Here is a 27,539-nt window from a genome sequence, read left to right on the forward strand (position 1 = left end):
TTTTTAAAGCTGACTAGAGTACAGCATAATTTAATATTTTCAGGACAATTATTCCAGATGTTCACCCCTCTAACAGAAAGACAGTGATTTTTTTACAGTAGTTCGAGTCTTTGGTTTCTCAAATAATAGTGGTCTTCTCAGGTTATAACTGGAATCCTTCATTTTAAACAGATTCTGGATATCTTGAGGAAGAACAAGATAAGAGAAATAACTAAGAACTGTTGCTAATTACTAACGTCATTTTCAGTAACTTGCCCAACACTGATGGTAACTAAACATTTAGGTGATAATTGGCTTTAATAGATGTATTAGAAGCAAATACAGTGTTCAGACGTACAGTCAGGCCCCGTTCATTCACATAAAATGAAACGATGCCCTAAAGGACGCGATTCACAGTAACGAATGCTGAATGTGTCATTATTACACAGTGAGCTTTGTAGAAAAACCTCCACAGGGGTAAAATCTCACGATGAGTTTTACATCACATGTTGACATTGAAGCACAGCGAGACGTCTATACTTGTCTGTTTGTTTGTTATTGCAAAAATATTTTAATTTCCATCAGATCTCTGCTGTATCGACCCCTCTGCTGTGTCCGTGGCGGCGCCATCGGGCGACGTGCCGCTCTGTGCGACCTTTGTGCGAGAAGCGGCGGGCCTCGACGTTGTTGCGTTGCTGTCCTTTCCCTTTTTAGCGATTTCCTTGGCTGAAGGCGGACGGACGATGCACATGGCCGCCTGACCGTCACGTATGACTTGTGGAGGGGAAACAAATCCAACCATCACCTCCATTTGTTTCACCATCTCCTCCAAAGCTGTGTCCTGTGGTAACATAGAGAGAATATAGTCAATGACACGTCTCTTCTCCCTCCTTGTCTCCAGTCACATCCCTCTCTCCTTTAAGGGAATAGTTCACCAAAAAATGAAATTCACCCACATGCTTATGAATAGTACGGTAGTTTTTTATTCCTCAAAGTGCATCTGGAGACCCGGGAGGACAAAAAGGTCCATAAAACTACACAAAAACCTTGTAATATTCCTCCTTACTGCTCGTCGGCTGCAATCCAAGTGTCCTGAAGGGAGATAGTCCAGAGTTTACTTGAAACAACGTCATTTAGGACATTTTTACAGCCTAAACAGTCCTGTATTGCGCTCTGACATTAATGTGCATGAACGTGAGAGCGCGCCCCAGGTAAATTCAATACAGGACTGTGTAGGCTGTAAAAATGTCCTAAATGACGTCATTTCGAGTAAACTCTGGACTATATCCCTTCAGGACACTTGGATTGCAGCCGACGAGCAGTAAGGAGGAGTATTACAAGCTTTTTGTGTAGTTTTATGGACTTTTTGTGACTACGAACCCCCCTCCCGGATCTCCAGATGCACTTTGAGGAATAAAAAAAACTACTCTGGTGTATTCATCAGCATGAGGGGGAGTCACTAATGACTGAATTTCATTTTTTCGGTGAACTATTCCTTTAAATCTGGTGTGGTCTTCCTCACCGGTTTGACTCCGGCGTTGTTGCGTCCCGATCGCAGAGTAATCCTGACGTGGTGCTTCTTCTCCAACCAGCTCTCCACTTGTTTCAGCTTGGTGCTGAGGTCATGTGTCGCAATGCCGGACGAAAAGGTGAGCTCCTTCACCTGCACAGTCGCTGTGGAGAAAAACACAGTCAGCTCCGTTTTACACGCCTGAATGTCATATGTTATTAAATTTCCTGTCATGTTGTCTGTCAGTGTATTAATTGTCTAGTATTGTTGCTTTTTGTGCATGACTTCTAATGTGCCCAATGTGTATAATGTGATTGTGTCTTGTGTACTTTTTTTTTTTTATTCTGTTGGTGTTGCTGTTTAATGTTGCTTCTGTTTTGTCTGTAGCGGCTGCTGTTTGAGTTCAGTTTTATGTTAGTTTTTGTGTGTATGCATGGACCTTTACTGAGCTCTCTGTCTTTTGTCCACTATTCAGCTTTTTAATCATTGAATGTATTATTTGTATGTTGATAACCCAAAATGTTTTATTATTTTTCTTTTAGGGTGACTTTAAACATCAGTCCAGGGACAACAGATGCAAAATAGCCTTTTGGCCAATTCTGGCATGTTTACCTTTGTTTAAATGTTTTTATTAATGTGCAATGTCCCTGATCCTTAAACCTTTAAATAAATAAATAAATAAATAAATGAATGCCATGATGGAAACGGTTGTTGCTGACGACTGTAAGTCCCACCAACAGTTACAGTGACGGAGACAATCAATAGTTTTTTCCTTGGGGCAACCTTCAGAAATATTTCCCTGTGGAAAACAATAAGCAGCTCCTATTTATTGACAGCTGGACACATTAAAGGAACAGTCCAAGTTTGTTTGTTTTAGAATTTAGACAGAATTAAAGCAGAAGTAAGCGATATTTTTGTGTTAATATAAGTCTTAAATATTTATATCTTCCGACAGCAATCACTTACATAGAGTGTTTGGACCGAAACACGGGTCTGTCAGTCACTCTGCTCTGCTCTGAGCCGAGGAGAAAACTTTTCTTGTATCCTACAAGTTTTATCCAATGAGGAGAGAGAACGGCATGCAGGGCTGTGTGTGCAGCCAAGGGATGCGCCTGAATGTGGTGACGTAGGGACGAGGACCAATAGATCCATGACGAGGGCGGGGGCTGCTAACTCCATCGGCTGACAAGAAGTTATGGTGCGTTCAAGGCAACTCGTAACTCGTGTTTTTCCGACCCGTGAAGTCGTACCAGTTCGATCTGGTACGAGTTCACGGGTCGGAAGTTATGAGTGGCCGTTATAGTGACTTTCACAGGTAAAACAGGTCGGAAAAACACGAGTGGGTTGCCTGGAACGCTACAAAGTCGTAAGTCATGACTTGAAGCTGTAATTTACGGTTTCAAAAGCCTGCCTGGAACGCAGCATTAGCCAAAACGACCGGATCGCTTACTTCTGCTTTAATGTGTCCAGCTGTCAATAAATAGGAGCTGATTATTGTTTTTGAACTATCCCTTTAATATGGGGTCATTGCCCTGACACCACGTACAGTACAGTACAGTACCTGGCTTTGCTTTCTGCTTCTCCCGCTGTTTCAGCTGCTCTTGGGAGAGCTGTTTGCCCGTCATGAACTTGTAGAGAGGCGGCTCTTTGCGGGCATCGAGCAGGACCAGCTTCAGACCCTGCTCGTCCATCGTTCGGATCACGTTCGCTCGGTGCATGCTGCCCAGGTCTTCGCCCGTCTCGCTTATCACCTGTAAGAGCAGATTTGATGTTAATCGTTGTGTGGGTCACGGTCTGATTGTCATTGGTTGGTCAGCCTATACAGGGTAGGAACCTTTGGGGCGCATCAGGTGTCCAACCGGAACAGGAAAAACAGTTTTTGACCGCTGTGCAGCATCACGGTGCTCCGTGCGGACGTGTGTGTGAGATGTGTGATGTCAAATACTGTAAATGGACTTGTTTGCATCTGAACTGAAAAGCAACTGGACTCTCATTCATCCGTCATGGTAAAGTAAAGCATGTCAATTAGGTTTCCTGTTGAAATGCCTCAGTGGCTTAAAGGACAATTCCAGGTGAATTCAACTCGGGGGTGTATTTTCCTGTCATTTTAGGTCTAAAAGAAGGAATCTGAAGATTTTCAGTTTAATTGCTCCTGTTTTGCGGTAGTTGCGTCTGTCCCCGCATCGCCACGGCAGCAATGAATGGGAGTGGATGTAAGTTCCGCTGTTTAGGCTGTTTACATCCCTCAAAGCCGCAATTTTTTTCCACAGACAGCGTCAGATGGCGACTCAAACATGCACCGAGAAGTTTATTTACTTGAAGCAAGCCGACATGTTTGTAAAACTAGATCTAATTCAAAGTCTCCCGGAGTCTCGCGCGAGCCCGAAGTTGCAGTGCTGGTGTGTTCAGGTGCAGTCGGAGCTACCGCTTGTGTCATAAACACAGGAATATCAACTCTTTACTTAGTTTAGTTTAGTTTATTGAAACAGGACAGTATACATTACCATTAGTCAATTTAAAAAAAAAACAATGAAAAGATGGTTGTACCAGATTTAGCCCTCGGGCTAATTTCCATCTGTAGTCCTGACACTCACAATACAAAACACAATAAAATACAGATGCCAAAGAATACACAACATAGTGCAATACAGAAAATACTTACTAATACTTGCTTCAAGTGTACATTTTTTTCCACAGACAGCGTCAGGTGGCTACTCAAACATGCGCCGAGAAGTTTTTTTTACTTGAAGCAAGTAAAGAGTTGATATTCCTGTGTTTATGACACAAGCGGTAGCTCCTACTGCGCCTGAATACACCAGCACTGCAACTTCGGGCTCGCGCGAGACTCCGGGAGACTTTGAATTAGATCTAGTTTTACAAACATGTCGGCTTGCTTGAAGTAAATAAACTTCTCGGTGCATGTTTGAGTCGCCATCTGATGCTGTCTGTGGAAAACAATTGCGGTTTTGAGGGCTGTAAACAGCCTAAACGGAACTTACATCCACTCCCATTCATCGCTGCCGTGGCGATGCGGGGACAGACGCAACTACCGCAAAACAGGAGCGATTAAACTGAAAATCTCCAGATTCATTCTTTTAGACCTAAAATGATATGAAAATACACCCCCGAATTGAATTCGCCTGGAATTGTCCTTTAAAGCATTGGCTTCGCTTCTACATCACCTGTATGAGTCGCTGTGGGATCTGGTGGCCGACGTTCCTGACCGTGGACTGGGCTCTGTGGTCCTGCTTCTTTTTCTTCGGCGCAGGCGTCGTCTGCTCGGTGTCGTCGTCTGCTGCTGTGGTGGAGAACGGAGACCGGCTCCAAGAGGACGCAGCGGTGACCTTTGACCTTTCAGTGCCGTTTAGAAACCTTGATGCTGCTGACGTCCGGCAGCCAGGACCGACACCGCACCACGCCGTCCTCGCTGCGTGGCTCAGCACCCACCTCATGCAACCTGCAGACATATCTTTAAATACAAAAGAGAGAGAGAGACAGATGAGCCGCCAGATGTGATTATGCAAATAAGCATTTATTTCCATAACATTGGAAAACCATTTACATGTTTTTCCATATTCCATGTTGTAAACTGTTGTCTGCAACATCTTTGCATGTCTGCCCGACTCGTCCTGGGTGAGGGATCTCTCTGTCGCTCACCCTATTCTCCAACCTTTTCTCCAATTTTTTCCCCTGTTAAAAGGATAGTTCAACATTTTGGCAAATTGGCCCATTGCCATAATCCCTCCTACAGTTTAGGCAGTAGTTTCGTTACCTTTAATTGTCGGTGCAAGCTGTTTTTAGAACGGCGCAGCAGCTACGGAGGCTAATGGGATTTCTTGGTTTCCCTCACCAAACACACAATCCAACAACTCCAAAACGCTCTGGTGGACAAGTTGTTTTCGAGGCAAATGCAGAGCCAAAATGTTGAACTATCCCTTTAAAAGGGTTTTCTTGGGAGTTTTTCCTCCGTGGATGTGAGGGTCTAAGGCCAGAGGATGTTGTTATGATACTATGTGAAGGCCTTTGAGACAAACTGTTTGTAAAAATGGGCTATACAAATAAAATTTCCTTGCCTTGCCATATGACTGTTGCTATAAGAGGGTAAAACCTGATATTACAAAACATTATACAGATGCACAGTTAATCCTCCATACATCATTAATAATAACCTATTATTTCAAACTTTAAGTTAAAGATACTTAAAGGGATAGTAGCATTTTTTTAAAGTGGGGTTGTACAAATAGCCCCTAAGTACTTTAATTGCAGTAGAAGACTCTCTGCACTCCTCCCGTTAGCAACGCCAGCCCATAGTCCTGCCCAGAGATTTACAACATACAGTGTTGTGAATGGACCCAAAGAAACGGCCTATTTTCGTGGCCTAAAAGAGGTTTTACCTGACGTTTCTTTGGGTCCATTCACAACACTGTATGTTGTAAATCTCTGGGCAGGGCTATGGGCTGGTGTTGCTAACGGGAGGAGTGCAGAGAGTCTGTTACTGCAATTAAAGTACTTAGGGGCTATTTGTAGATCATACAACCCCACTTTTAAAAAAATGCTACTATCCCTTTAACTTATGTTGTCAATGCTCAGACCACATTTAAATAGTTATATCTTCCGACAGCAATCACTTACATAGAGTGTTTGGTCCGAAACACGGGTCTGTCAGTCACTCTGCTCTGCTCTGAGTCGAGGAGAAAACTTTCCTTGTATCCTACAGTTTTTATCCAATGAGGAGAGAGAACGGCATGCAGGGCTGTGTGTGCAGCCAAGGGACGCCGTGAATGTGGCGACGTAGGGACGAGGACTGTTATGGTGCGTTCAAGGAAACTCGTATTTTTCCGACCGTGAAGTCGTACCAGTTCGATCTGGTACGAGTTGAAGCTGTAATTTACGATTTCAAAAGCCTGCCTGGAACGCAGCATTAGCGAAAACGACCGGACCACTTACTTCTGCTTTAATATAGGCTAAGGCTATTACATTTGTATGACTAATTTACTGTAGGTATGAAAGTTATATTAAGATTAGGGCTGTCAAACGATTAATTTTTCTAATCGCGATTAATCGCATTTTTTCCATAGTTAACTCGCGATTAATCTCTATTAAAAATATTATATATGGCGCTTTGGACTTTCAACACTCCAAAGTGTTATAATCTCTAGACAAACAACTTTTAGACCAGACCTAGCAGGCCTACCTAATCATAACACATGATGCATGAAACTCACACAGAATTGAAACGAATTGCATCCAGTGGAAATTGCCTGTTACTTGCTACACCTCTGCCTGGCCATGTGCATTTGTTGACAACAGAAGCCGTCAAAAATCAATACATGGCCATGTGCATTTGTTGACAACAGAAGCCGTCAAAAAATCAATGGATGGAGCTGTGGATATATGTTAGACTGTGTATATTTGTGTAGCAACCAACTTGAAGGTGGCTTACCGCCACCTACTGGACTGGAGGTCCCACACTCCAGTCCAGCAGACAGAGGACAAAATGGGCCGCGATTAACCATGATTAAAAAATTTAATCGCGTTAATTTTTTTAATTAATCTCATCGCGATTAACGCGTTAACTCTGACAGCCCTAATTAAGATGTGTGATGCATTGGTCTGCTAAAATAAACAAACATTGTTTTGTGATGATGTTTACATTTTCTTAATTTGGACATTTTCTTGCTGTCCCAAATTACCAATAGCGGTATGGTAATTTGGGACAGCATGTTCAGGTTATTTGGGACAGTGTTTCTGGGTTTATATTGAAATATTTCAATAGTGTAGTCATATCTTACATGCTTAAAAGTGAGAGATTCTTACACATAGGGAAAACAAGTAGGCTACCTTTGTACATTTCAGAATATCAAATCAGCGGTTAATGTAGAATATGTGAAGTGATGGTTCAAAAATAGGTCTGATTGTTTTATCTCTTATTATGTCATGAGTGATCTTTATTTTATATATTTATATTTAACAAAATATAAAAATAAATGTATTTTTAAAAACATGCTTGCTTCTCCTGAGGTCAATAGTCTGCTCACAATATGTTTTAGGCTATTAAATCTGCTGTTTGTTGAAATAATTCGTATATTTGGTTGATTTGGTTACAAATCACGAGATTATAAACAATACACAACATAAAAATAATAGGCTACATACAATATACATAAATAAGCAATCTATCCATGTCTTTTTTAATGTAATTGCAGCTCCATGCAATATCCCATTGCATAAGCCTGTGTCCCAAATTACCAAACCTACTGTCCCAATTTACCAAACAAGTTGCGAAAAAATAGTTTTGTGTCAAAACAATAATTAATTTAATAATTTTAGCACATAATTGTTTCACATAAAGAATGCAGACACCCTGTAACAAACTGTAGATGCTTGCTATGCACCATAAACATCCTGTAAGAGATTCTGTTAATAAAAAACAAATCTTAAAAAAAAAAAGAATGCAGACACCTAGAGGAATCCATACATATCTCATTTGTTGGGTTATTTATTAATCTTGATGACAAAAAATGGCTCAGAAAATTAATTTACAAAAATTGTCCCAATATACCTGAATTCACCCTATAGACCACTGATAAATAAGCTGTATTTGTCAACTCCAAACTCTGCTTTAAAATGTTACAGTAAAATGTTTACGCACTTGTCCCTCACCCACAGAAGCCCTAATTGCAATTTCTAATATATTTAATCAATTATCGTCTATTTCTAATCAATTCGGCATCACATTAAGTTGATATATTTTTTACTTAATTGCACCTTTTGACGCTGAATTTGCTCTGGTTTACTGAGTCTCTTCAGTAGCGAGGAAGACAGGGGAAACCAAGCATAGTAGCTAAGTGTAAAACATCTCCAGACTAACTAGTGTCATGTATCCCGAGTTAAAGAGTAGACCCTGACTTTTTCCACAAATGTCTTTTAAGACTTATATTAACACAAATATATCACTTACTTCTGCTTTAAATTCCAACAAAAGCACATGCCGTTTTGCTGACCTCCTGATATTTGGGGTCAGCGTCCTGTTTGATGCTGACCCCACCCCCCTGTGTGATGTCACCCAAAATATTTAATGTGACTTTTAATGTAGACATCCAAAGGAATGTATCAGCACCTTTAACTTTGCCATAGCCCATTCAAGGCAAGTGGAAGCATTGTTTTTCCTTAAGTGTCCCAAATTACCTGATGTCCCAATATACCTGAATTCACCCTACTAAGTGATATAATGGAAACAGTGTCAGTTAAATTAGATGAACCCTCGTTGTGATTTGTTGTTGCCACTTGGCACAAAATGATCCGGATCACTCCTCACTCCACTTACGCACTAACTCGCTCTGCCATTTTCATTCCCCCACACAAAAACCGAGACAGAGAAGCAGCAGGTTAATAACAGGTGGTCAGGTTAGAGATGAACACTAGTCACGTATCAGTAAATAAACCCCCCCATATCACGGTGTTTTTATGTATTTACTCACTGTAGGTCAACGTCGCCTGCTCCTCCTCTCCGCTGCAGCTGCAGCAGGGTGACTGACTGCATCCACTTCCGCCTTGTGCTTCCTCGCTTACATATTGTACATTGGTTGTGTGCAGGTGCGTGAAAAGCGCTGTGCTGCCCTCCCGGGGACGAAGATGGACATTGCTACTGTAGCTATTCACTACTAGTCCAGGCAATTTAGCTCATTTTGGACCCAAAAATAGAACTAATTTTCACAGAAGGTTTTTCACCATACATCATTTCTATGAGGTGTCTAGAACAACATACTAAAAGTCCTAAGAAATCCTAGTTGGGGAAATATGTTTAATTTTCATCAGGGTCGTTGTATAGGGGAGAAAGGTGATGATAATTCTAGGGGCCCAGCGCCCAGTGGGGCCCATAAAAAACCCCAGTAGTCTAATCTTTGTATGACTGATTTATTCTGCGTAAGATCCTGACTATAGTAGTACAACATCTTTCCAAGAATATTTGTCTTATTTCTTGTCCAAATGTCTCATTTCTAGTCAAAACTAATCTCTTTCCACTTAAAATAAGAATCTAAAAGAAGAACCTAAATAAATAACAGAAACATGAAAAATTACTCTGACCCATAAAAATTATCAAATATGTCCTCACCTCAATGTTTAGTGTGCATTCAACAAAATAACTATTGCAAAATGAACAGGAAGTCAGGGCTCAAATTTAATATCATGTCACAGCGTCCTGTAGTGTGGCTGTAATAAGCACTGTGACAGCCAACCCCTGAGACAACCAACCCCGGTCTCCCCTAGAAGTGAATGGTAATCTCCTTATCTCAAACAAGTTATTGAAACAAAAGCTGACAACAGTGGTGGGTAACAAAAAAGCCAATGGGTCAATAAGTTGTCATGTGACCAAAAGACGTCCACTCCTCCGCCTTTCTGTGACTCTTCCAGTCTCTGTGAGTCTCTGCTGATGACACTGTGCGACACTCTGAGCTCAGTGGACACTTCCCTCTGACAACATCCCATCGTCTGAGGCCTCAACATGGTCCAGGCCCTGTTGCTGGATCGTTATATAGGTGTCGTTTGGTCTCATGAGGTCAGAAGAACGTGAATAGTGTGATGAAGAGGACTGATTCATTGAACCAGAACATTTTGGTGGTCGATTCACGGATCAGACACTTGTTGTTGTGATATTTTGTGATTGTAAGCCAACAGCATGTTATGTTATAAGTACTGAAACACTGAACAGTTGGACATGTGCATTCAAAAGTTTAGAGAAGGTCAAATTAAGTTCACCTGTAAAGGTTATATAGTGCATTTTAGGTGCATTCTGAAATTTCATGAAATGAAATGAAAGCCGAATTGCTCTACACTTTACATCCAAGTGTTAACTTGGGTTGTTTTTGCATTAATTCCTCCTAAGTCTTTTTCAGGAAGTGTGAATTTGCAAATCAAATTCCTTTTCTTTTCTTTTTTTTTTTTGCAATGGGCAGTTATGCAAAGATGAATTGCTCTTGTGTAGCTCTGCTGTTCAGTGCTGTGACATTCATCTGGAGAAGAGTAAAGAGAACTGAGATACTTGGGTATACTTCTGGCTGCAGACACCGCTCATTGAGACTTAATGTCATCGAATAAACATGACACAAAAGAGCTGGATGGCGTGGATTTGGTTGGCCTTGGTCTTTCTGTGGACTCCGTCTATGTCTGAAATGAAAGCCCCACCGTACTATCCCGGTAAGAACTATGCAACTTCAAACAGAGGCATGTGTGTCACATTCGTATTCCTCTCTGATGGAACTGTTTTGGTTTATTATTTTGAGAATGAAATGAGTAAAAATCAGAAACTCTTTAATAACAATCTGAAAAGATGTTGTGCTGAGACTATGGGATCTTTATCTGCTGTCTGATGATATGTGTGTTTTTGCCCCAGGACTCTATCCTGAATGCGAGATTGGAAAGCCCTTGAAATACTTGAAGAAAACCAATATTTTCGTTGCTGATACCTTCACTAGCTTCGTCAATGACACCAAAGATCGCACGTTATTATTTCTCCAGAGAAACTCCACCTTTAACCGTGAGTACAACGTGCTCGTTACAACCACAAATAACTGGATTTAAAAAAAAAAAAAAGTTCATTTATTTTAAATACACCTCAATCTGTATGTCTGTTTTTAATAAACAGCGGATTGTAATAAACACTGGCCTCAAATGGGGACAAAGGATGGTTCGTACTTTCTGTACGTTTCTAAATGGCATGTGAAAAAAGATAAAAAGCTGTTGGTTCTGCATGGGAATTGCTCGACTGATCCATCTAAATTGCCAGGTGACATTTTATTTTTTATTTTAATGTCACAAATTTAAGTTGCATGCTTCACCATATAATAAAAGGAAGACAGAGAGATTACATATATGCCTGATTTTATTTCCCAGATGTATCCCGTAACTTCACTTCAGGCAGCACCAGTAAGCTCCTACCTTGTAAAGTTAAATAATCAAAATTTTATTGTTCCTGCATTTTGGAGTAGTTTCTTTTTTTTAACCAACCCCAATAGGGTCAGTTGATTTTATGTCACCAAGTCTACATTGTGTTTCTTCTTTATTTTGGATAGATGCGAAATTCTGACAGTGTTTCCATTAACAGGTTCTTGCCAGGTGAGACACTTGAGTAAAAAGTACATCAAATGTAAAAAACCGAATTATAATGAAAGCTTCTGCAACGGTCAGGGTGAGTTCCCTTTGAATGTGGTGTGTGTGTGTGTGTGTGTGTGTGCCAGATTGTGTATTTCTTGAATGTTTTTTTCTTTAGCTAGCAATTTCTACAATTTTTGTCTACAACTGCTACAAACAGTCCAATGAGTAAAACAAAAACAAGTGAATTAAGCTGTCAGATCAGAAGTGAAAATGGTGAATTGATTGATATTGATACTAAAAACAAAGTGGTCTAACTCACACTTTCAAAGACAGAAAATTAAAATAAGATCTCCCTTCTTTTCAGGTCAAAACATCACAGACAGATACATCATCAACGTCACAGCAACAGAGGGAAACTGCATCAACTGTTATACTCCGACTGTGACGATTGATAGTCAAAAGGCTCTGAATACATCGATTCCAGATGGCGGCGAAATTAACCCTGACACAGCTAAGTAGGATGTTTTGATAATTTATTAAATCAATACTTATTTCGGGAATTTTGAGCAGTTATTATTATTAAGGACAAGATTGGTTTTGTTTAGTAATTAAGACATGTAAGCAGGAACCAGGCAAATCAAGCTGAAACATTGCCTGGTTCAAGAGAAATAGGCCAGTTAAAGCGTCTGCTTCTTCTGAAATGACAGATTGAACATAGGAGATTGGAGATGAGTTAACTTGTGAACTTCAGAGCTTTTTGTTCATTTATTTATTCATTCATTCATTTATTTTAACAGTTTTGCCCTGCTTCCGGTCACTATAGCTAAGATGAACTAAAATAACTTAGCTACTGTAAGTGAAAATAAAATTTAATCGGTTTTAATTGATTGGATAGTTGAGAATGACATGGGAGTGGCAGCAAAGACTCGACCCAGTTGTTGTATACGACACTTTACTGCTAATGCAAACTGAACATTTGCTACTTCACATGAAAAAGCTTTTCATGAGCATTTCAACCTCATCTTTAGTTACCAAAAGATTTCTGTGGCCCATTGTTGCCTGCATTTTCGACCTGGTCTAAAGTCAAAGTCAATTTCATGCAAATTAGGCAAATTATTTTTTCTTCCGCTGAGGACTTTTTTGAAAGTACTAGTCACAGTCACCACTGAGATAAATTTGAAAACATGAAATGCAATACGTGTACAGGGCCGGCCCCTGGCATAAACACTCTATGCGGTTGTTTAGGGCCACAGCCGTTAGGTGGGGGGCCACATGATCAGAAAGGTACCGGGGTTCATTCAAGTCATTTAAACATCCTGAGGTCTGCACGTGCACACTATGAGCTTTATATGTAATTTGAAGTCAATATTCAGCTTCTTTTATCTCACATTTGAGACATTTGGTGAAAATAGAATGGCAGAATGACAACATTTGTGCTCAAAAAGCAATCTTACATTTTAGACTTGTTTTCTACTCTTATCTATTACTGTATTCATATCCTATTTCAAACACCAAAACAGTTCATTCTCATGACTGAAGGTGTGTTTTCACAAGGGATTTGAATTTTTTCAAAAAGCAGACCTCAAATTTCCAGCATTTGGCCTAAATTATTTCTTTATACAGTGTTCTAGGACAAATTGGCCTCAGTGTGCTTACAGCGGAGGTTCTAATATTTAGACATAAAACACTTGAGTATTGTTACATCTGCAAGTATCTTAAAAAGATAAATTTAAGAAAAGTTAAATTTGAGAAAATGGCCTCAAACCTCAGAGGGCATAAACATGTCTGTATTCAGTTTTAACCAGTGTTTGCACTTAGAGTGCAGGGCCACAAACAAAAATCTTGTTTAGGGCCACCAAAATTCTAGGGCCGGCCCTGAATACGTGAACAATATTAGTTTTATTCGCAGCAGGAAAATATTGACGAACAGCATGACTGCACCCAATGGAAAAACCCTATAACTTTAGACAAGGAGGCAAGTAACATAATTGTGCTTAGTTATCATAAATGAGAAATTCCCTCTAAATTCTGAGATTGAAACTGCAGATGTCTCATGATATTTAAAAAAAGAAAGTAGCAGCAATGTCTACGTACACAGTAACAGATTAGAGTGAACATCTCATATCTATGAATATTCTTTCATCTATCAACAGTCAAATAATCAAGGAGGTGTCCGACCTCGTTTCCTCCACCAATGATACTACAATTGCACTGTCTGCGGGAGAAGGAGTCACAGGTGTCTTGATAAAGACTAACCCTTTAGACCTTGATAAAGTCTCCTTCGCTTATACAAAACCAACTGATCCCTTCAAGGTGGGTGCTCTACTCTATTATTACCTTCATGTCAACAAAATAACAGGGTTGAAGTAGTAGTAGCAGCACGAGGATGGGAGGGAAACAACAAAGCTATCATGATTTTTTAGTTTTTAAACCAAGAACACGTTTCAGCAACTGAGAAACTAACTGACATTACTTTAATTTTATTTCATACATAAATAGAAATGCAGAAAATCATTTGTCAACTGTTTCTTGGCAAACAAGAGCCAGGTGCAGTGACTTAAGTCTGAAATCCTGAGCTCATTGACCAGTAATTGGGAAAATAGAAATGAAAAAATAGTCCCTGCACACAACTCCTTCTTAAAAAGTACTTTCCAAAACTTACATTTACTCTAGTGCAGTACTTTGACAGGTTTCAAAGTATTTCCACCTAAACTACTGTGCATACCTATCTGCCACTTCATACTCATGCTATACCATAGTCATTTATTTGATAACTATCTATTGCAACATTATGCATTCATCTAAACCAGGGGTCTTCAACGTTTTTCAGGCCAGGGACCCTCAAACTGATGGAGAGATGGAGCAGACACCCTACTATATTGTATAAAATTGTGTTTTATATTCAACTGGACCTAGTGCCATGATAAACATACCTAATCTATTCAAATAATACACAAGTTCATATATTAAACATTGAGTGAGTAGGGTGGCCACACCACTGCCTTTTATAAACAGAATGGGATAGGGACATATATGACATCTTGCTGAGAGCTGGATATGAAGACCAAGGAGAAAGTGGAGCTTAACGTATTAAAAGAAATTATTTTTCAACAAAGTAAAGATAGATGGGCATTAGATACTTGGGGTAAACCAAAACTGCATACTTACTGCGAAATAAAAAAGGTATTTGGCCCAGAAAACTATGTTTTGTATAATTTGTCTAAAAAGAAAAGATCCCTGTGTGCTCAATTGAGAGCTGGTATTCTTGGTCTTCATATTGAGACAGGCAGATATGTCGGCACAGCAGAGGACGATGGAATTTATGTGACATCCAAGAGGTGGAGAATGAAATGCATTTTGTGTTCTACTGTCCTTTCTATGACTCTATAAGACAAAAATTTTTTAGTAAAGTAGATCCAAATAACGAATTTGTGTGGTTGGACGATGCTGAGAAGCTAAAACTTATTTTTTATTTGAATATTTTTGCATTTTCTTTATTTCTTGAAAAGGCTTGGGCAATGAGACGAAGAGCGATATATAGTTGAGTACTGAAAGTAATCCGAATTTGTTTATTTATGTCACACCTGTGGCAAGTAACACCAACAGGAAGGACTGTCTAGTTTTTGTTTTTTTGTATTTGTTATTGTGTCTTGTAATCCCATATGGGATGGGCCACAATGGTGGCATGACACGAAAACAAAACATTCATTCATTCATTCATTCAACAGACCTTGTCAACTGATATCAATGTCAATATCAGCAATACAAATACAAGCTATACAAATTAACGTTTTTATTTTAAACATGAAGGTGGAAAATATAAAAAATTGTCCAATCAACCCAAAAAATTTTGCGAACCCCCTGCAGTCCTCGCTGTTGAAGACCTCTGAGCTAAACAACTAAAACAAATGCAGCCAAGTGAACACAAACAATAGTTGTGATTTCAATGGTTCAATATACTTTGCTCATGAAACTCCTGTTTTAAGAAAAGGACATTAATATAACACACTTGTAATGCTTTTTCCTGCAGATCATACAAGACCAAACCATTCTGCCTGACTTTTCAAGATCAATTGAAGTGTCAAAAGAAGCTTTTGAAAAAGCCGTAAATTCAAATATCAGCCAACCATTTGCAGCTGTTTTACGTTTCTTGAACATGACTAAGGTAAGAAGGTTTTCCCTTAACTTATGGATACATCTCACGGATGTGATTATGTTGATATTTTGTGCCAATCCCTTTTTTTCCCCCCATGCAGGATGAGCAGAATAGCACTGTGTTAGGGAATGAAGTTGTAGCAGTTGAAATGGGAGCCGATATTCGTAATCTCACAGACACAATAAACGTCAATTTTCTGAACATGAATTATGTAAGTAAAATTAAGAAAGTTTATAATGAAGTGTGCATTATCTGTATTTTTTTTTTTAGTTCATATTTGTTTGAATGTATCGTTCAAGAACACTTTCTTAGTCCAGCTCTGTTGTTTTGTTGACAGGAAGGAACTCCACATTGCAATTCCTGGAACGGTGAAGGTATGTTAGACACAGTTCTACATTGTGTAGCCTACATGTAAGCACCATTGCTGGGAAATTTTAAAGGGATAGTAGCATTTTTTTTAAAGTGGGGTTGTATGATCTACAAATAGCCCCGAAGTACTTTAATTGCAGTAGAAGACTCTCTGCACTCCTCCCGTTAGCAACGCCAGCCCATAATAGCCCTGCCCAGAGATTTACAACATACAGTGTTGTGAACAGACCCAAAGAAACGGCCTATTTTCACGGCCTAAAAGAGGTTTTACCTGAAAAAAAAATAGACAGTTCCACTGTTCGATATAATATAATTTTTTCCAGCCCCTCAAAGTGCAGGAAAAACTGTGTATTAGGGGCTATTTGTTGATCATACAACCCCACTTTTTAAAAAAATGATACAGTACTGTCCCTTTAAGGCAGAAACATCATTATTGTTTTGAGCTACTGATTCCTTTTCTGCAGTTTTAGACAAAATGATTATATCTGCTCAATGAAGATTCTTGTCGCAGGGCTGACGCTCATGTCTTTGGTACAGTATAATGTTCATCACCTGCAGTTTCTGCTCTTATCTTCATATCATAGGTAGTCGGCCCAACTGGACTGAGGAAGGATGTACGACGCTGACGAAAGGAAACAACATAACGTGCGAGTGCTCACATCTGACGTTCTTTGCTATCTTATTGGTGTGACTTTTGATTTTATACTAAGCTCACCCCCTTTATTTCCTGGTGTAGCCTAAATTAAATTCTTCTTCCTAATATCAACTTTTTCCCCCTCTGTTTCTTTGTAGACTCCCCCAAATGACACCATCTCAAGTTCTGACCTGAACAGCCTCACCATCATCACCCAAGCTGGCTGTGGCATGTCCATGTTCTTTCTCAGCGTAGTCCTCTTCACGCACTTTCTTTTAAGGTAACAACAACATAATAGCCTAATATTATCTCCACTGGCCGCCACTGAAGAGCAGTTTTCAAAATGTTGGTTGAGTGGCTGTAGACTAGTCACTAGACACTCATAATTTCTTTGAAAAACCAGCAGAAGTCCTCAGACGCCATAACTAGATATCCATCGCTCCTGCAAAATACAACGACCACATTAGTTGACACGTTTTCTGTCGTTGCCAGGGCCGTTGCATAGGGGAGAAAGGTGATGATAATTCTAGGGGCCCAGCGCCCAGTGGGGCCCATAAAAGACCCCAGTAGTCTAATCTTTGTATGACTGATTTATTCTGCGTAAGACCCTGACTAATACTCATAGTACACTGTAAAAACTCAACATCTTTCCAAGAATATTTGTCTTATTTCTTGTCCAAATGTCTAATTTCTAGTCAAAACTAATCTCTGTCCACTTAAAATAAGACTCATTACCTAAAAATTAACTTGTTTTTAGATAATTTTCACTTAAATTCACAATAAATAGAAAAATCTGCCAGTGAAAGTAAGTTTTTTGTGCTTGTAATAAGGAAGAAAAACTTAATCCACTATCAGATTTTTTCTACTTATTCCAAGTGAAAATATGCTTGAAAGAAGTAAAAAGTGTCTAAAAACAAGCTACTTTTAATATGATGTGTCTTATTTTCAGTAGAATGACAGTTGTTTTGACTAGAAATTACATTTTGACTAGAAATAAGACAAATATTCTTGCTAAGATACTGCATTAGCATCAAAACAAAGAAGGCTAAATAAAAAACGATAATACATACGTAGTCTAAGAAAAAAAAAAGGAAAAGTTAGGGGGAGGGGCCCACTTTAGTATTCTTTAAAGGGGCCCAGAATTCCTAGCAACGGCCCTGGTCGTTGCTCTGATTAGTTAAGATTCATCCATTTGTGTTTGGAGGCATTTTGATCTCAGTCCGTTGGTCACACATCTTAGGAGTTGGGGGTGAATAATACACCTTCCCCAGACTCATACTCAATAACTTCATGGTGTTTGTCAGTCAAAATCTTAATAACCTGCTGCACCAATGATTTGGGGTCTTATCTTTCACAGGATGGTGTCATAATCCCCCCTCCTCTGAAAAATAATGAATAATCTTTTCCAAAGTTTGATCTAAATTTTAAAAATGCTGAGGTGGTGATGTGATGAATGTCATGTAGCCTACCACTGCTTACCAGAACAGTTGAACTCTGCGGGAGTTTTTGACGCAGTCCACAGTCGGAAAAAAAAAAAAACGGGAGGGTGGAATAGTAGCTTCATTGTATGAGAGGCCATGTTAAAAACAACAAACTGTTCACACACTGAATGTCTTATGCAAATAGATGAACATTACACCTGTCTCTGTGCTCATGATGAATCGTCACAGGATCGCTTTGATGTCAATACCCTGCCAGCATTTACAAACATCATACAAAAGATGAAAAAAGGGAAGATAATCCACTGTGTACCCGTAACATGTAAATGAATATTACTGATAGTTTGAATAGATTTTACAGCCAAAGTTGGTATTATTTAAATATATATCATTTATTTATTTCCCCTTTATTTAGACTTGGAAATAGGTAGAAACATCCTTTACAATATAGCAGAGCAAAAAGACATATTAGCCAACTGTAAATACATCCACAATACACAAATAACATATCCAAGTAGATAGTAGGTAGGTAATAAAAGATCGAATTAGAAACAAATTAAAAACTTTTAGATTTATAGTAAAACAGGTCAACTAAAAATAACAACAGTTGGAGGTAAAAGAAGATGAAATAAGGCCTTTATGTAAGTTACCCAAATGAAAAAAATTGAGTAAATTTCTGATTGTTCTGCAAGATATTCTATTGGAGGTGCACGGTATAAAAAAAGTTAACACACAACACAGACACAACACTGAAAGAACATAACAAACAAGGCTACTGACAAACACGCAACAAAACCATCATGACAGTTTCCATTCCCACAGAGACATGACTCATGTAGTTCAACCATTACACAACAACTCAAACACTTGTCTGTTTATAGGCTTTATGAATGAATGAATTTATTTATTTCGGTATATCAAGCTTATATAACCGAAAGGGTGTAGGTTGAAGCCAAAGATTATATACCCCTACCCCTTTTACCTTAAAAAATTAAAATAAAATAAAATAAAATAAAATATATATGTGCATTAATACAATAGGATCAGATCACAGACATCTGAAATTAATCAGTACACTTAAATTTCTGATCACAACAAAATAAAGAATTGTACACAGCGCATAACCCAAAATAGTACAAAATCATTGAACTTAATTTTCCATACTGTAACGAGAAATTATGTTGTTCTTATGAAGTTTTTTAAAGCTGACTAGAGTACAGCATAATTTAATATTTTCAGGACAATTATTCCAGATGTTCACCCCTCTAACAGAAAGACAGTGATTTTTTGCAGTAGTTCGAGTCTTTGGTTTCTCAAATAATAGTGGTCTTCTCAGGTTATAACTGGAATCCTTCATTTTAAAAAGATTCTGGATAGCTTGAGGAAGAAGTTTATTTTTTGCTTTGTACATGGTTTGTATTGTAATGTAATCAACTAAGTCCCTGAATTTCAAAATGTTCAGGCGACTAAATAGTGAGTTGGTTGGCTCACGGAAAGGTTTATTACTGATGATTCTTATAGCCTTTTTTTGCAATAAAAAAAGAGAATTTGTATTTGTTCTGTAGGCTATGTGTTTCCCCAGACCTTAATGCAATATGTCATATAAGGGGCAATTAATGCATAATATAATGTGACATGCATAATATAATGTAACGATAGCTACAATGTTAAATTGTAAATCCTACAAAGTGTCCTCTTTAACAATCCCTGTAAACTAATAAATCACTTAACATCACTTTCATTATCACTGACATAAAAACTGTGCTATTACCGTATGAAGTTTATGGCGGTCTCCAATTCATTTAAATATATTCCATTTGGTGACAGTATTTTACTTTAATATTTGTTTTGATGATTCATTTCATCAGCATTCTCCTTTTTTAGTATCTAGTTTATGAATTATTCTTAAACAGAAAAAATGTGCTTTTCAATTGCTGCGGACTCACAATGAATATTTCAAATTGTACGACTAAGTCACAAAACTAAATGCTGGAAACAAATATTTGCATCTTTTTGCCCAATAAACAAAAAACTAGAAAATGAAAAAAAAAAAAGCAATGTTGATAAAAAATGCATGTCATCATTTGTTCAAATCATATTTAACTCCTTTGCCAGACTGCATTACACTGCAAAAACTCAAAATCTTTCCAAGAATATTTGTCTTATTTCTCGTCAAAATGTCTCATTTCTAGTCAAAACAATCTCATTCTACTAAAAATAAGACTCATCACATAAAAAGTAGCTTGTTTTTAGACACTTTTTACTTCTTTCAAGCAGATTTTCACTTGAAATAAGTAGAAAAATCTGACAGTGGAGCAAGTTTTTCTTCCTTATTACAAGCACAAAAAACCTGCTTTCACTGGCAGATTTTTCTACTTATTTCAAGTGAAAATTAGTTTGAAACAAGTGAAAATGATCTGAAAACAAGTTAATTTTTAGGCGATGAGTCTTATAGAGATTAGTTTTGACTAGAAATGAGACATTTTTTACAAGAAATAAGACAAATATTCTTGGAAAGATTTTGAGTTTTTGCAGTGTACCATGACAAAAATATTTTTCGATGGGCATTTATTCCTCTCTTGTTCCTCTCCTCACAGGAAGACCAAGGCCACGAAAGCCACAAAGATCCTAATCAACTTGGTGCTGGCGATGTTCTTCCTTAACTTCACTTTCCTGACCAACAACTTTGTCGCAAAAACAAAGAACGCGGTGGGCTGCAAGATCATGGCGGCGCTCATGCACTACTTCATGTTGACCACGTTCACTTTGTTCGCTGCACAGGCCTTCCACATTTGCTTACAGCTGTACACGGGCGGCAAAATTGACATCCACCATTACACCCTCAAAGTCTCCATCACCAGTTGGGGTAAGTTGTATCTATGATATGATATAAATGTCTTCATTAATGCCCAAAGGGAAATTCATTTGTCTGGTAGTCCAGTGTAAGGACCAAATGATATGGGAATTTTGAGGCCAATGCCAGTAAGTAATACCGATATTGGTGAGCAAAAAACCATAAAATAACTGATTAATCAGGTGATATCATGTTTTCATGAACACATATAACTTGCAGTGTTATGTATTGGACGTTCAACATATCACTTGTATTATTCAAAAATGGCTTCAATGCAGCAAACTCTTGGAAAATGTACTAAATAAAATAAATAAAAATAACAACAAAAGGGGCAAAAGTCCATCATGAATAACTAGGCTACACACTTTATTTTTACAAGCCCTAACAGTTGTTTTATGGAGCAAACCGAGAGCCACAAACTGAACGAACATAACACAAAGATTTTTTTGTTTCTCTAGCGAACAAACAATGCAATGATAGGCTATAATTTCTAAATTAAATCCAACCAATAAATTAAGTAGCTATTTAAGGGTTCTTATTGACTACTGTGTGATCAAATCATCCTGCTGATTAACCAGTTAGGTCGTAGTTTAGTGGTCAGCAGCTTGTTGTTAACAGGGCCGGCCCTAGGATTTTGGTGGCCCTAAACAAGATTTTTGTTTGTGGCCCTGCACTCTAAGCGCAAACACCAAATCACTGGTTAAAACTGAATAGCCTACAGACATGTTTATGCCCTCTGAGGTTTGAGGCCATTTTCTCGAATTTAACATATTTTCTTAAATTGATCTTTTTAAGATACTTGCAGATGTAACAATACTCAAGTGTTTTATGTCTAGAACCTCTGCTGTAAGCACACTGAGGCCAATTTGTCCTAGAACACCGTATAAAGAAATAATTTAGGTCTGCTTTTTGAAAAATTTCAAATCCCTTGTGAAAACACACTTTCAGTCATGAGAATGAACTGTTTTGGTGCTTGAAATAGGATATGAATACAGTAATATATAAGTGTAGAAAACAAGTCTAAAATTTAATTTTGTAAGATTGCTTTTTGAGCACAAATGTTGTCATTCTGCCGTTCTATTTTCACCAAATGTCTCAAATGTGAGATAAAAGAAGCTGAATATTGACTTCAAATTACATATAAAGCTCATAGCATGCACGTGCAGACCTCAGGATGTTAAAATGAGTTACCTTTCTGATCATGTGGCCCCCCACCTAACGGCTGTGGCCCTAAACAAACGCATAGAGTGTTTAATGCCAGGGGCCGGCCCTGGTTGTTAATTTCCTGTCTCTATTTCCAGTAATACCCAGCATCATTGGGACGGTCCTGTTAAGCATTGGGAAATATGGTGAACAAGTCATCTACACTGACAACGCTGAAGACAACGTGGCCATGTGAGTCAGCACCTTTTGACGTCCACGATTTACATATTTTACAGCCGACAACGTCATGTATTATGCTGTACTGACGTATACTGTATATCCCTCTGTTCCAAGGTGTTGGATAACGGACGTCAACATCCACTACTTCGTCAACATAGGCTACTATGCTTTGGTCTTCCTCTTCACCTTCACTACCTTTGTCATCACACTGTCCTGGCTCTATTGCCTCAAGAGATCCAAAGACGGCTCATCTGTACAAACTAAAAGGAACAGCATGCGTATCATAACCATCTTGGGACTGTGTTGCATGCTGGGTGTCACGTGGGGTTTTGCCTTCTTTGCCTATGGTGTCCTCCGAATCCCCGCCACCTACATCTTCACAGCCCTCAACTCCTTTCAAGGTATCTACATTGGGATATGATCCAAAAATTATAACCAATAATGCGTCAGTTTATCTCAAATTAATGTGTTTTAAAAGATTAAGCTGCCAACAACAATCGTTTTGGTTATTATGTGTTGTTGTGTTATATGGAATGGGCTGCTCATAGCAACAGTCACAGTGAATTATCAGACTGTTTTTGTTCAGCCTCTCCTGTCGAATTTGCATCATCTCCAAACAAACCAAATGAACAAATTTGACCTGAGCTTCTAGCATGTTTATTTAAGCATTTGCTGGTCAAAACATTTCAAGCCATATCACCTCTATATAGTGACAGGGCCGTTGCTAGGAATTCTGGGCCCCCTTAAAGAATACTAAAGTGGGCCCCTCCCCCTAACTTTTCCTTTTTTTTCTTAGACTATGTATGTATTATCGTTTTTTATTTAGCCTTCTTTGTTTTGATGCTAATGCCGCATTACACTGCAAAAACTCAAGTATCTTAGCAAGAATATTTGTCTTATTTCTAGTCAAAATGTAATTTCTAGTCAAAACAAATCTCATTATACTTAAAATAAGACACATCATATTAATAGTAGCTTGTTTTTAGACACTTTTTACTTCTTTCAAGCAGATTTTCACTTGAAATAAGTCGAAAAAATCTGATAGTGGAGCAAGTTTTTCTTATTACAAGCACAAAAAACTTACTTTCACTGGCAGATTTTTCTATTTATTGTGAATTTAAGTGAAAATGATCTAAAAACAAGTTGATTTTTAAGGTAATGAGTCTTATTTTAAGTGGAAAGAGGTTTTGACTAGAAATAAGACATTTGGACAAGAAATAAGACAAATATTCTTAGAAAGATGTTGAGTTTTTACAGTGTACTGTGAGTATTAGTCAGGGTCTTACGCAGAATAAATCAATCATACAAAGATTAGACTACTGGGGTTTTTTATGGGCCCCACTGGGCACTGGGCCCCTAGAATTATCATCACCTTAACGGCCCTGTATAGTGATATCTTGGTAACATTTTCAGCTTGCTTTACCCCCATGACTCCTCTTTGATACATTTAACTATGATAATATGATCGATGAGCTTCTTAGCAGTAGCACCAGAGTTGTAATGAGGCAAAGGTAGTTATAAATACAAAAATATCATTCAACTGCCCACAACTTACACAAAAATAGGTTGTAATTTGTAAATTGAATTTGACTTTTAATATGTTATTTTATTTCAATGGTATGTAAAATTTTTCGAGACCCACATGTAGCCTACTCTAACACACACAAATTTTACTTATTTTTCTCAAAAATACTGGTCATTTTCTCATGTTTTCTGTTCACAATCTTTTACTGCATTTAAATCTAAAAGGCAAACCAAAACAGCAAACATTCAATTAAAAAAAATCAGTGTAAATTTGAGATAATCTTCAAAAACATGTCCCTACTGTATCTGTGACCATCTGTCTTTGTCTGGCAGGTTTCTTCCTGTTCATCTACTACCACTACACCAGCCAATCAAAGGAGTCAGCCCAGTACCCAGTCAAGACCGGCACCGAATCAAGCTCCACCACTCTCAACACGGGTCTTGATATCTTTGAGAACCCCTACAGCAACCTACCAGCCCGGAATAAAATCTGAGATGAAGGCTGAGCGATGAAGAGTTGACGACACGTGTGGTTTGAAGAACAGGCCACAAACACGTGCAAAGAATTAACAGCAGAGTGCTAACGTGTATAATATTTTAGTATAAGGCTTGCAATGCCATGCTTGTTTCCTGACATAATTATCGATAATTATTAGTATCAAGGGAAATGGCTTTAATAGTGAAGGCTGTATGTTTTACATGAACTTCACTTTTGTTAATGCAATATTATCAATATTATTATAAGTTGTCAAATGTTAAAGGGTTAAATATCTGAAATCAGTGCAAGACCATGAACTCTTGAGTAATGACTAGACATGTTTTGTAATGTTACAGGGATTTTTATATTTGACCATCAAATTTTACTAATTTGACAATTGTGTATAGAAAGGTCAAGAATGGGATGAATGTGGGGAATCATAAAGTTTCCTTTCAAGCAAGACACAGGTAAAGCTAAATTATAAATACAGATGAGCAACATTAGGAAATAAGAATCCTTTATTCTTTTTTATTCACACTTAAAATACACATTAATATACTCATTTTAGACTGAGAGATAATACTTTTTTTTACAGTAAGAGAGCCTCTGCTTCCTTGAGAGCCTTTTCCATTTCAGCAGCCTCCAGACAAAAGTTCTCTCTTTCCTGCATCATGTGCTCACGTGCTTTGGTGAGGTCCGTCATTGTTGCTTGGATTTCCTGCAAGTGTGTAAAACAGGAGGAAAATGAAAAAATTCTCTTCCAAAAACATCCCTTCAAATAATTTCTAACACTTAGCAGAAATGTACTTTGGCTCACCTCTAGCCGAGCACGTTGCTGTGACGCAGTATCACCAAATGTCCTTAATTCATTCAGCAGGTCTGCAGAGACACTCTGAAATAGGGACAAGGAAAAGATGTGTTGACTGGACGGTTTTATCTATAAGAGCCAAAAGCCTGTGTGTATCAAATACTTATAAGTGGATTGTGCATTAGAATAATTTTATATTTTCGTTTATTTTTCTTTTTTTCATTTATTCCATTTATATTTATATATTCCAGTTTTCAGTTTTTTGTGGGGTTTGGATACAAATGTACTTTTAAGTGTGGTTAAGAATATAACAAATAAAACATGACTGTAATATATATAAGTATATATCACACCACATAAGTTTGCTCCAATAAAGTATATGTACCATAGCTTCTTTTCTCTGATCTTCATTTTGTTGCGCATCTTCTCCGACCCTTTCTCCTAAAACTGAGAATGAAAATGTTTTCATGTTAAGCCACCACTGGAATTGGACTGACAAAAAACACCTTTTGAAACTACGGATATTTATTTACCTGGGTCTATTTTTGCTGCGACTAGGAGAACATGGCAGTCCTTCAGCTGTTTCTGTACCTCTGTATTCTCCTTCTCTATGTCACTGAACTGCAGCTCCAACTCAGCGACCCTTTGCTGCAACAGATCAAGGGAATTTTTAAATACATGCTGTATAATTGACATGTATTTTACCAAAAGCCAAACTACTTATTAAGACAAGCACTTCCCGTACCTGTGTCTCTGTGAGGTTTTTCTGCAGCTCCTCATTGACACTCATCAAATGCTGATTTTGCTCCTTGAGCTCTGCCTGTTGACCGTACCTGGTGGCGACCCTATGAAAGGGTGCAACATAAAGGTGTAAAAACAAGACTGACGTCCATTGCTTGGTCTAGATATGCAGGATACAGATGTATGACTTACCCTTTGTGAACTTTAGGAGCAACATTTTTTCTGAAAGACAAAATTGAAAATTATGTAAACTTTGTATCTGTAGCTGTGAAGTAAAGACATGGCATGGAGCCTGGCAAATATCAGATGTTGGTTTTTGATGATTTAGGTTGAAGAAGACCAAAGAGATTGAAGAAAGAGGAAGGTTGTGAAGATCTGATCTTTGTAAGACCAAGTTTCTCTGCATGGGATGGAGCATCCACACACTTAATGTACCTTTTTATTTCTTTTCTTCTCTTTGATGTGCGTCGCATCTTGAATTTTGTAATATTTTTGTCTTATATTGAGAAAAATAAACACTATGGGTCATGTTTACTAGCCAATTAAGTGCCACGATGTCCAATAAGAGTATAAAGCACATTATGTGAGAGAGATTGGCATTACATTCTGTCAATTAGTGAGCAACCATCTATGTCATTTCATTTGTATATGTGAGAACTTGTTTCTTACCGTTGAACATTTTCTTTTTGAGTTCTGAGGATGCCGTCTGATTTTTGAGCAGCACTTGCTGTGGCAGATGTTGCTGTAAGTCCAGTTTTCTTCTGTTCAGCAGATAACTGCCCACCTGGACAACAGATAGTTATGTTCAGGGAAACATCTGGCATCAGCTTTGACATTCAAAACGCAAAAGATTTACCAAATAATCCTGCTGCTCACCTCTAGGGATTTTTGATGACATGTTTCTTCTCGTTATGCCAGAGATGACAGACCACCTTTTTCTGCAAAATAATGTATTTAAGTGACTTAAGAGCGACGTAGGTCTAACGTGGACATCTTTACTAAACCACATGTTTAGCTAACGTATAAGTTAAACTTACGCTCCTTTTTGTTTATATTTACTGTAAAGATTCAATATTTCAGCCATAGGTTGCTAAGCCCTGTTTATTTGCTGTTAATAAACTGATTTTGAACGGAGTTTAGTGCGATTTTCTCATTGATTCATCGCAGGAATACAAAAAGTTGAACATATCCCACTTCAGCCAGAGCTGATACTTTAGCTATTTAAGTTCAAACGAAGCCTTCAACATAACCTAAACATGCTTCGATGTGCGATATAGCCACGTAACATATCAATCCTTACCTTTCTGGATACGTTCAATGTGAGATTTGTCAACAACAGTCAACACTGATGAGCCACACCAATTTTAAAAACGTACCGCCCTCTGTGGTCACTTCCGGTTTGGTAACGTTATTTCCTGTACAAATATAGCCCATCAATTTACTACTACACCCGTTGTCGTCAAATTAGTGTATTTATCACTTTTGGAACCGATATATTTAACTTTATACACACTTATATTTTGTAGATTTGTACTTCGTCACCGAGGCCGAAACAAACCGAAAAAGAAC

General features: G+C 38.1%; 3 protein-coding genes across 3 annotated transcripts; 1 reads left to right on the top strand and 2 right to left on the bottom strand.

The window, feature by feature from the left end:
- Positions 1-227: 227 nt before the first annotated feature.
- mtif3 (mitochondrial translational initiation factor 3) lies at positions 228-9,030 on the bottom strand. Its single transcript, XM_085770737.1, has 5 exons — positions 8,971-9,030; positions 4,672-4,958; positions 3,051-3,240; positions 1,502-1,653; positions 228-820 (listed from the first exon to the last, which is right to left on the bottom strand). Exons 2-5 carry the CDS (start codon positions 4,954-4,956, stop codon positions 551-553), a joined length of 897 nt encoding a protein of 298 aa, XP_085626863.1. The 5' UTR covers positions 4,957-4,958; positions 8,971-9,030; the 3' UTR covers positions 228-550.
- A 4,681-nt stretch (positions 9,031-13,711) lies between these two features.
- Positions 13,712-24,834, top strand: LOC146961396 (adhesion G protein-coupled receptor G2-like). The gene is made up of 10 exons (XM_085771707.1): positions 13,712-13,897; positions 15,615-15,749; positions 15,841-15,951; positions 16,078-16,114; positions 16,694-16,794; positions 16,902-17,023; positions 20,780-21,048; positions 22,338-22,431; positions 22,534-22,820; positions 24,277-24,834. Exons 1-10 carry the CDS (start codon positions 13,712-13,714, stop codon positions 24,435-24,437), a joined length of 1,503 nt encoding a protein of 500 aa, XP_085627833.1. The 3' UTR covers positions 24,438-24,834.
- A 149-nt stretch (positions 24,835-24,983) lies between these two features.
- knstrn (kinetochore localized astrin (SPAG5) binding protein) lies at positions 24,984-27,530 on the bottom strand. The gene is made up of 9 exons (XM_085770245.1): positions 27,271-27,530; positions 26,847-26,908; positions 26,640-26,754; positions 26,163-26,192; positions 25,975-26,074; positions 25,763-25,877; positions 25,615-25,676; positions 25,239-25,313; positions 24,984-25,139 (listed from the first exon to the last, which is right to left on the bottom strand). Exons 2-9 carry the CDS (start codon positions 26,866-26,868, stop codon positions 25,011-25,013), a joined length of 648 nt encoding a protein of 215 aa, XP_085626371.1. The 5' UTR covers positions 26,869-26,908; positions 27,271-27,530; the 3' UTR covers positions 24,984-25,010.
- Between the last annotated feature and the right edge of the window lie 9 nt (positions 27,531-27,539).

The sequence above is a fragment of the Trachurus japonicus genome, chromosome 24, assembly GCF_045865225.1.
Source record: "Trachurus japonicus isolate A0001 chromosome 24, Traja_1.0".
Taxonomy (NCBI): domain Eukaryota; kingdom Metazoa; phylum Chordata; class Actinopteri; order Carangiformes; family Carangidae; genus Trachurus; species Trachurus japonicus.